This window comes from Corapipo altera, unplaced genomic scaffold (assembly GCF_003945725.1).
Source record: "Corapipo altera isolate COAL_440 unplaced genomic scaffold, ASM394572v1 62, whole genome shotgun sequence".
NCBI lineage: Eukaryota > Metazoa > Chordata > Aves > Passeriformes > Pipridae > Corapipo > Corapipo altera.
In genome coordinates, this window is record NW_020884894.1 from 12,709,879 (window position 1) to 12,720,411 (window position 10,533).

Consider the following 10,533-nt stretch of genomic DNA (forward strand, 5'->3'; position numbering starts at 1 on the left):
ACATGACCGAAGCTACAGATTTCTGATTAATTTCCTATTACAGCCTTAAAATAGTGTCTTTTGAATAACAGATAAAACTTTATATACCAGGTGACTCAGCTAAGAGAGCTACAGTACTACAATACAGCATTACTTTATTGGCAAATCATTCCCTTTGCTTCCTTGCTGTGAATAATTATTGACAATATTTGTGAAAAGTAATTAATTTCTAAAAATGAATCTAGCAGAAACTATTTCATATTCCTTCACTTTTCTGTTCAATACTGTATGCTGTATATAATAATCTGTTCAATTTGTAAATTTGTAACTTCAAAAGAGCTGATCTACATATTTTTAAATTTCTAGACATTTTTAGATAGCCTTGTAAATGTCATAAATGTTCCCAAGAAACTAGGGCTAAAAAGCATGGTACAGAACAAAAGAATGATCAAGAAAAACTGAATACAGATTTCTGAACTTTTGTTTTCTGAACAAAGTCAAACAGAAGAAGCAGTGGTTGATCTGAAAGACTCATGTCATATGCATTAAGTTAAAACATCCCCAAAGTAAGTCTTTGAAATGACAAGGAGTTAAGACACTCTAGGAAGATTTGGATTAACAATTGTAAACAATTTTAACAACAAGTAAGATCTTAAAAAAACCCGTACATATTTAAGGTAATCTTGCATTACATCCTTCAAGGGGAAAAACCCCTCTTTTCTGAAGATAGATGGGTTCCACATGGCAGCACGAGCTATCATTACTGATGAGGCAGCTGTTGCTTTCTGGAAGGTCTCTATGTCCATATATTCTTTGATGAAGTCATGAGATCCTCCACTAAAAATTAACAACACTGTTTTAATTAATCACGTATCTTTTTCCTGCACTTGCAAATCTTAAGTTAGGTACCGGCATCTGGACATAATGAGCTACTTTGTCCAACTTACTTTGCTATTACTGGAATGGAGACAGCTTCACATATGGCCTTGATCACATCACAGTGGACAGGGTGCTGAGGCCTCTCCTCCTTATTTCTGTCCAACAAACAAAAGAAAGACAAGACCAAAGATTTCCTGTGGAATTTGTAGATCTCTAAATCACAGCAGACGTGACACAAGGAGTATTGGGATATATTTGTTTCCACTTATTTATTTCATATATTCGATATAATTTCCTGCTGCTTCTTTAAATGCAAAAGAATTATTTCCTATCAAATACATTTTAAGACATTGTTACTGTAATTCCATATTCAGATAAGCAGCATTTTTTAGATACAGAGTATGCAGATAATTTTAGGTTTATTTGGTCTTTGAGACAAAAATTTTCAGAAAACAGCAGCAAGCAGTACAATTCCCTAATTGGTGGCCTGATTTTCTACAACACCAATTCAGTTAATGGTTGAAATCAGAACCATGTACTATATCTAGCATGTAGAGAATACTCTAGTCATATCATACTGTGCTCTGTTCATCAACAGACTAAAAAATCTAAGTATTTCTTGCCTAAAATCAATTCACCTTCCATGGACTGCAATGGCAGCAATACCAGTTTTTTCTATTCTCTTCACCAGATTCACAGTGTCTTCAACCTGAGGGATAAGACAGAATTACAAGATTTTAATTCAAAGCAAAAGGAATAACCATCATGCAAATATTGTACAGACAAAAATGCTGGAAGTCTTTTCTTTCCTCAAGAGGGATGTGATTCCTGTATTTCATCAATAAACCCCAATACGCATAACCATTTAATTTATACTTCAATTTAAGAACTACGTACTACGCCAAAAATAAGAATCCATTTTCAATGCCTCCTTGAAACCATAGATTGCAAACTTTCTCAAATCAGGTAACATAATACTCTGTGGTAGAAGAATATTTTCCAGCAAGTTTATGAACTGTCATTTGAAAACGATATAGAACATTTGATTAGCAAGTCTTCTCTAATGACTACCCTGTAAATTGTAATTAAAATGCTTTTCAGTAAGAGGATACCTCCTGAAATCAACAGAAGATGCAATCACACATCTATAAACATCCCTCTCAGATATATATGTCTTAAAAATGTTAACCAGTATCTAAAAAATTCTAATGATATTCATACATGACCAATGAATCAAAAGACCCAGTGGGAAAAAGGGGAAGCTCCCAGTCTATCTTCAAAGAGGTAAGATGCTCTTAAAAGGCAGAAAGAAATGTGGCACACTGCTGCGTTAGCCTGTCTTATGTAGCTTTGGGGAAAGGGAGAATGAAAAAAAGATAAATTTTCTTTTCAAAAGCTGGAGAAATATCTGTAGGTCATCCCAAAAATAGCAGATTCAGTTTTTGAAAAATGTAACATCTCCAAGCTGGCATGGACACAGAGAGAGAAGCTCACCTGCTGTTCTGATGGATGACATGTTACACAGAAACAGCTTGAAACAAAAAGGAAGAGGTTCTAGGATAGTTGTAGAAAATAAAAAGGAGAGATGCCGGTTCTCTGATTTAATACTTCAGTACTTCAGAACCAAAATCATCTTAGACTGGGGTTTTTATTCTTTTCCCACAGGCTTCAGTTGTTCATCTAACCTTTTTAAGTGCACATGTAAATGATTTCTGAACAATAGCTGGTTCAGGTAAAGTTCATCCATCTACCAAAGTATCTATTCAGGTCATATGCAATCGCAGTATCTAGGCAGGTAATAAAATAAACAATGGCAAAATAATCAATCATTATTAAAGAGAAGGCCCATCATCCCTTGGAGGTTTAAAAATATGTAGGGAATTCAACTGAAAAAAAAAAAATCCACTAAGGAAGCTACATGAGCTGTAAAAGAACTCTGGAAAATGGGGAAAACATCCTGTACAAGAAAGAATCTGCAACTCCATTGGTTGTTCTAACTGCAAGAACAGAAAAACAGTTTGGAAAAAAAAAATTAGTCTGAAAAAACAGAAAATAATCATCTATTGGCTTCCCTGGCTGAAAAATAGGAATTAACAGCAGCTACTGGCTGCTCGAGAGGTGGTGTCCTACACTCTCTTGTATCTCTGTGACTTAAAAATCACTTAGTTGAAAAATTTTGAGGATAAAAGCCTCTGTGTCCTTGCATATGGAATCTGACAAGCCCACAATCACAGTCTCCATACATTTTGCGGGTCAGATAACCCTGTAGGCTGGGACAGCATTCCAAACAGAAATTATAACCCCAAGCACTATTTCACAACAACAGGTCTAAAAAGACAACATATGAGAATGCATATATTATAACTGATATTAAATCACCAAAACAAACAACAACACTTTGGTATAATGATTTAGGTTCTTACTGAGGGCAAAATGCGGATTTTGCAGGTTACCGGTTTACAAACTCCTTTAACAAGGGCAGTCAATATCTGGAAAAAGGAAGAAAAAGACAAAAACGTGATCACAACAGTGATGTTACTAAAGCTCTCCTCCTTTCTCTCTTGAAGATAAATGAAATTAGAACAATGTAACACTACTTACTATTCTTCTATTAAAAAATCTCTCATGGTAGACAGACACATTCAATCTGTAATTGAACATATCATTTTATCCAACAGATATAAAAACCTGTTTCTAGTCTAAGCCATTTCTATTTCCATTTTTTTTTATTTCAACTTTTTTCAATTTACAGAGTAATTAATTGCTGCTGGAGTTTCAACACTGCTTTTAGTATGAGGTGACCTGTGAACTAATAATTTCAAAATAAAGTGCAAAGGTTTTTCATTTTCATGCAACTGTTTCCCCATCATCTTATATTCCAGTTGTCAGTTTCTCATAAAAACTAAATGTAAGTATTCCCTAAAATGAGATTTTTATTTAAAAATAAGAAAGCCTTCAAAATGGAAAAAACATTTCAAGCTATATCACTGAATCTTCTTAAGGAAAGCAAACTTAATTCTATGCTTAACGCAAAGCACATTTTATTCGTTACAACAAACTTGGAACAATCAGGCAAATGAGTGGTTGTTAGTCTAATCATTTAAAAACCAAGCTATGCAAAGAATCTCCTTTTCACAGCTTGAATTTAAGTCCAACAGACCTTACTTAAAAGTGCCATGTAATGGCCTATACACATTTAAATCACTGTATGACTATACAGTAACCAATAGGTCTCTAAATAAAGGAGTGGAAGCCAGCTGATCCTGACTGTTATTGGGAAAAAACCCTTCTTTTTCAACCATTTTTCTCAGATATTATCATGCATGTCATTCTTACATAAAATGGATGGAACTGCAAATAAATGCTTTCAGGGTGGTGTATCCTATGAACTTGAATTTTGTTTAATGTTACTGCACTTATTAGGTTCCCAATACAGATATGAGCTGTTATAGCTGCACTCAAGTTCTTGTACTTAAAACAGCTGGCAATCTCTGTCACCTTGCACTGTCTACTCAAACCTTTCCTCAGTAGTGTTTTCTCAAAATAAACAGCAGCATCCAAGAAAATGATCTAAAAAACTCCTCTCTTTAGTATTTTCAAGTTGTATTTTTTTGATATAAATCAAACTAAAATGACATAATTTTCAAACATTGTCACTACATTTTTTTACAATAGCATCATAAGCAAATCTTAGAAGTTTTCAGTGTCAGCCTCATTAAAGATTCCAATGTGAGAACCAAATCATTTTTAATCACATGGTAAGCTTGATCTGGAGCTGTAGTTTCAGTTGTCTTTTGCAGGCTATGAGTTCAGTTATCCCTCTGCAGTTTGCTAAGAGTAATTTTAATGCCTAAGATTTTGCTGCCTATTAACATCTTCAATTGAAAAGAACAATTCCAAATTTTTGAGCATCGAGTTTCCTAATCTTCTGAAGATCAGAACAAAATATAATGGTTGTAGAGGGGAAGGGAAGCTGTTAGCAATCATATTTACAACTGCCTCTCCTTCCCGTGAAAAATATTTTTGCAATATTTAGTTCTAGCTTGCTCAATATTTTCCTCTCAATTCCCACTAGGAAATTTTTTTCTTTCAGCTTTCATCACCTTATGCTTCACAAATTACCTTTTCATTCTGGATGGTATCACCCACGTTACTTAATTCATGGAAAACCATATAGGCCTCAAAAATTTGGCTCAAAAAAATTTGTCTTCTATGCAACTCAATCTTGCTTCCAGTAGAGGACAGTGCACAATACTTTCCAAGCAGTTCAAAGGCCACAAGGTGATACTTACAGACTCTATTTTGTCAGGATCAGATAGCAGTGCTGCTCCCATACCTCCCTGGGAAAATACACAGAAACTGTTACGCACTAGGCAAACACATTTTTCAACTCAATTAAATTGCCTAATAGCAGACCAGCACAAAAGTGTAATGTTATATTAAGGGGGGGGGGGGGGGGAGAGAAATATAAGACAGAAAAAGTGGCAAAATCTAAAATACAGGAGCATTTGTGAACACTTTGGTGCAACATTTGTTAGAACTGTATCGAAATAACTAAACAGTAATTCTGGGCACCAATTTGCTCTCATTACTTTATGGAGCAGACAGGATTTCAAAAAGCTATTTTTAGCAACTGTAATCATCCAGTTTCTTCTCATTAAGTGACACCTGAACAGATTTATTGTTTTAACAGACCATGTATTCCATACCTCCAAGAAAGAAAAAGCTTATTTAAGAGTAATCAAAATCCACTTGCCTTAGTAGAGTATTCTTTTGGGCATCCCATGTTGATATCAATACCAGCCACATCACTCTCTCTGAAAAAGAAGGAGGAAACAAATATTTTTCAGCACATTAGAACAAGAATCAGGAAATAGATATCTTTCCAGGTAACTTGTTCCATCATCATTAAGGCTTAAATGAGAACTTAAGGTGGTTCTTATTTGAATTTCTGAATTTTTAGCTTCCCACTTGCATACATACAACTTGCATACATACATTTTAACAGTGATCTGAAGATCAGTCTTTCCACAGGTTTCAATTACCAATGCTGTGCAGAAGCTGCAAGTACTTATCTTAAATATGTTTATATACGGTTAAGGATATACTTATATATATATTATATATAAGTATATCCATCACTAATCCACCACTGTCACTAAAGCAAGTCCTACTGAAACTTCCATCTATTTAAAATTAAGGCTTCAAAACACCTTTTTGAGAGCCCCTTTTCATTTCTACACAATACATTATCGGAGGTTTTAAACCACAAACAGTAAGAGACATTTTCAGGCATACTGATCTTACTTGCAGCTGTGCAATACCCAGGGAAATTTCACGCTAGGGAGATCAAGGGCACACTCACACTAGCAAAAAGCCATCAATACCAGTACAGAATTTATGCAGCTGCTGCTTTGAGCAAGAATTATTTTAAGTAGAAGCTGCAGTTACATCGTTACACCACTGGCCTTCTCAGAAGCTACACTTCACTGTGCAGCTCCTACAGAACTTTTCCTGATTCTACGAAGACCGGCTTTTAACCTCTCAATCATAAAAGATTGTCTTCCACAGTAATTCCTCTGAACAAAAAATCCCAAATAAACCCGTGGTGGAAATGACATGGACAACTTACACAAGCTTAGCTACTGCCAGGGCTCTCTCAGCATCTGCTGAACCCTGTTGGTAGAACAAGAGGATGTATAATTACAAAGTATCACAAATTAATTAAAAAAAGGAACTGCTCACTTGCACGTGTGTACAACTATATTTGCTCTAACATTTAGTGTAGACAGAGACCCGTTCACAGCACACTGGACAGTTAAAATATTTAGCTAAAGCACGGACTAGACTCAGCTACTGAATGACAAAAGGTAATGCAAAAAAGGGATTCTAAGAGGTCTGTCCACCTCCTTTACCTACAGCAATATCAAATGTTCTTAGCCCATCAGCACTAAGATATCTATTTTCCATGTTCTTAAGAAGCTTCACTAATAATTCTACAGCCTCCAGTAACCGATTTCAGGGCTACCATTACCACTGAAAAAGGTCTTTTCAGCATTTAATACAGTCCACACTTCTCCTTCCCTCCAATCCCATCATCATCTGTCCTACACAAAGTGGTCTCTAAGAGCAAATTAATACCCTTCTCTCTCCAGCAGCCTTTAATCCATTTGTGCAATGCTAGTGCACACATTAATCCTCTCTTATCTATACTAAACAATGCTATTTCTTTCAGCCTTTCCAGTGAGACTGTTTCAAAGGACAGTACAAGATTTAAACATGTGATCAAACATAATTTATTTTTGGAATCTATGTTTGGAAAAAAATCAAAGATACCTATTACAAAAACAAGCTGCTGTCACAGAGCACAGAATTCATCTTCATCACTTCTGAAAACAGCTGTAAGGAGAGTTTACAATGTAGCATCTCCTTGGATATGTATCTACAGATCAGAAACTCTGCAACACATTTGGTGTGAAAGTTTACCTCCATCTGAAGCACCAAGAAATTGCCAGTCTGCAATAGTGGGAGGTGCTTTAGACTTAGATCAACATGTTACTAGCACTGCCTTGTTTAACCAGGTTGTTAGTAGAGTACCTGCAGTTGGTTTCTTACCATTTGAAAGACGACACGTTGCCTCTCCCTTTCACAAGTTCTGAAAACAACTCTTTCATTAGGTGCAACAAAGTCCACCGTTTCAAGTACTTCTGCATGAAATGAGAAATGATAAAACAGATGAAAATTATATACAAATGTAAACATAAAAAAAGTCATAGGACTATGTAATTTATATATAAATGAAATGCTATCAAAGAAGTCTTCCACGAAGAGCAGAACTAATGGCACCCTACCTCCTATATGTCCTTGCAGTACATTTCTTGCACATTGCTGTTTCCCTCCCAAAGGGCTCCCTAATCACCCCTCAGCCTTGGACATCAGCACCAGAACAAGTCCACTGATGACTCACCCAGAACGAACCTAATAGTACTATTTTTGGGAAAGGGCAAGAGGAGAGAGTAGACTTGCAGTGAACTTCTATTCCTCAACAAGGACACTGCAAACAACTGTTTCTATGCCACTCAGGCAGGGAGGTCTCAGCATATAATTTTAAGAACTTGTGGTGACAATCATGTTCAACCAAGTCTACCCCATGGACTTCAAGTTAGTAAACAAAAGATGAACAGTGAGACCTTGTATGTGTTGCTTCCTTATTGCATTACACTTGGAGGTGTGTATATTATAATGTCACAAACAGCTAACATTTTAAAAACTCATGATTGGAAACTGTCTCTACTGCTGTCCAAACAAATTTGTTCCCTTGACATTATCAAACTTTAAAAAAAAATTAAAAGGCTTTGTATCTAATATGAATAGTTTTATTCAGTAAATTAGATTTTATTTTAGCACAAACACATGTAAAATTTCTTTAAAATAAATGCAAACACCACAAAACAACAACAAAAACAACCCCTAGAGTTTTTTACTGTTTACTCTTCATTATAATAGCATAAGAAGGCAGTAGAGAGGCTGGAGCCAGTATGTAGATACAGAATTGAGGAAGATTAGGAAGCTTATTTGTTCATTACAATTTTAGTCTTTGTCTTTCCACATAAAATGGAAAGCTTTAACATTTTAAACAATGCACTAGAACTTTAAAGTCCAGTCTATTCCAGCTACTAGTTTCTTTCACCTGCTGCCAGAAAGCACAATGCTGAAACATTAGCAATGGATTTCCAACATTGATCCCATTTTTCTTAAGAAAAAGAGAAATACACCATTCCAGGAGGTAAAATTACAGCTCTCCATTTTAGAAGGCAAATACTTGCACACCCAGTGACCTGACCCTGTCAAAAAGTTCAAACAGAAAACTCACTGAATCCTTGTAATAAACTAAGCTAATGACGGAGAAGGACCCTGTGCTAGGACTCTAAAAAGAATAACAAACTGTTTGTTACTAATACATTAGCTATGTCCTCCAAAAATATTTATGGTTTTCCTGAGGGACACTAAATGAACTATTGAAATTCCTTTAGAAGGGAAACCAAAAGTTTGAAACTGTAGAGCAGCAGACAGGTCTAGGGTAGCACTTCAAAAGCTTACTTTAAGCCCCTAGACACAGTTCAGAGAGATTGTATGTTCTGGTACATCACTGTAACCACTAGAAAAATACTTCAGAGAAGTAATTATCTTTTCTCTTGATTAGAAAAAAGACTGCTTACAGGTACTATCAAAAGAAATGCTATACTTGCCATTTATAACCCTCTTACACTGCAGCATCTTTATGTCAATCAGCTCCTGAGGAGGAAAGATAAAAAAACCTCAGTGAGTTGAAGTGTTTCAGCCAGCAAAGTCTAAAAAGTTGCCCATTTAATAATTAATTATCTAGAGAGACCAAATATAGAAAAAGAAAGCAAATTAAAACAAGAGTTTAATATACAACACGCTGAAGTTTCAAAATATTAACAGAACATAAGACCGTAAGAGTATTGAATCACAGAACAGTTTAGGCTGGAAGTACCTTAAGTTACAGAGCAGTCCTACCAACAGGATCTGCAGCAAACTGGAGTCTCAATTTTAGCCAGCTTTGAGAAAAGCGGTTAAGCAAGGACAGCGGCGCTGTGATGGGATATATATGGATGCACAAAACTAATCAGGTGAAACAGAAGGTCAGTCTAAAACTTCTATCAAAGTTCTGACTCTACTCCAAAAAATCAAAATAAAAATACTAAAAAAAAAAACCAGCAAAACCCAAATAACAGTACAATGTGAGGAAACTCTTATGGTGTTTTGTCTAAATGAACTGAGAGTATTGAATAGGCTTAAAATATAGATTTGCCATAACTTGAGAACTCTCAAAGAGAAATGCCTTAAGCCATAGAGATTCTTCTTTCTCCAATTTTTTTAATCGACAAACATGTGCAATAAGAACAAGTTCTACAATAAACTAGCTTTCTTTTCTTAACAATAATGTTGAGCAGATAAGACTGCCTCATCTGCTTATCCTCCATACCTCACAGTACACGATATCAGCACCATAGTCCAGGGCAAGAAGGCGCATTGGCAACGTTCCCACTCGCACCATTGGAGCCAGGATCTTCTTTCCTCTAAAACACAGGGGTGGGTTCACCGTCATTCCTATTGCGGTACTACCTGAAAGAGAAAGCCAAGGAGGACAGCCATGGAACGTCGATTTCCTACCGGCAAAACGCTCATATCTGTCCTTTGGCGGGAAGGGGCAGTGGGTGCCCCGTCATACCCGACGGGGCCCCCTCTGCAGCCGGTCCGGCCGCTCACCCAGCCGTGAGGGAGCCCAGCGGAACCGGGAGATGCTCCCCGCCAACACGAGCTCTTTCCCCCGAGCGAGGGGCGCCGGGCCGTCTCCGCCACAGCCCCCCAGGGCCGCGTTTGCTCCCGCGGGGGCAGCTCTCAGCCGGCAGCGGAAAAGGCGAACCGACCCCGCCGCGCTCACCCTCCTGGCGTGGGTCCACCGCGGCTCCGCGGGGCGGGGAGCGCCGAGGGAAGCGGCTCTTCCACGGCGTCATCGGGCAGCGCCGCGGCCTCACGTGGGGGAGCCGCGATGGCGCTGGGCCGAGGCGGGACGGCGGCCGCGCTCCCGCTGCTGCTGCCGCGGCGGCCCGCGGGCACCGGGGCGGCGGCGGCGGGCGCGGAGCCCCC

At 37.6% G+C, this 10,533-nt stretch overlaps 2 protein-coding genes across 6 annotated transcripts in view; one reads left to right on the plus strand and one right to left on the minus strand.

The window, feature by feature from the left end:
• DUS2 (dihydrouridine synthase 2) overlaps positions 1-10,416 on the minus strand; it is a 37,193-nt gene extending 26,777 nt beyond the window's left edge. For 2 of the 5 annotated variants that reach the window (XM_027646762.1, XM_027646759.1), the window contains exons 1-11: positions 10,328-10,416; positions 9,869-10,008; positions 9,108-9,153; positions 7,474-7,565; positions 6,491-6,534; positions 5,615-5,675; positions 5,151-5,198; positions 3,282-3,347; positions 1,497-1,567; positions 927-1,013; positions 648-816 (exon numbers count right to left, since the gene is read on the minus strand). In XM_027646762.1, coding sequence (XP_027502563.1) covers positions 648-816; positions 927-1,013; positions 1,497-1,567; positions 3,282-3,347; positions 5,151-5,198; positions 5,615-5,675; positions 6,491-6,534; positions 7,474-7,565; positions 9,108-9,153; positions 9,869-10,008; positions 10,328-10,400 — 897 coding nt within the window. In that variant the 5' untranslated portion in view covers positions 10,401-10,416. Of the gene's footprint in view, positions 1-647; positions 817-926; positions 1,014-1,496; positions 1,568-3,281; positions 3,348-5,150; positions 5,199-5,614; positions 5,676-6,490; positions 6,535-7,473; positions 7,566-9,107; positions 9,154-9,376; positions 9,460-9,868; positions 10,009-10,114; positions 10,266-10,327 lie in introns of those variants that run through there. The other 3 variants (XM_027646763.1, XM_027646760.1, XM_027646761.1) reach the window with 3 other exon arrangements.
• Positions 10,417-10,435: 19 nt separating this feature from the next.
• DDX28 (DEAD-box helicase 28) overlaps positions 10,436-10,533 on the plus strand; it is a 1,924-nt gene continuing 1,826 nt past the window's right edge. The window contains exon 1 of the mRNA XM_027646976.1: positions 10,436-10,516. Within this exon, the coding sequence (XP_027502777.1) occupies positions 10,436-10,516 (81 nt within the window). The remainder of the gene's footprint in view (positions 10,517-10,533) is intronic.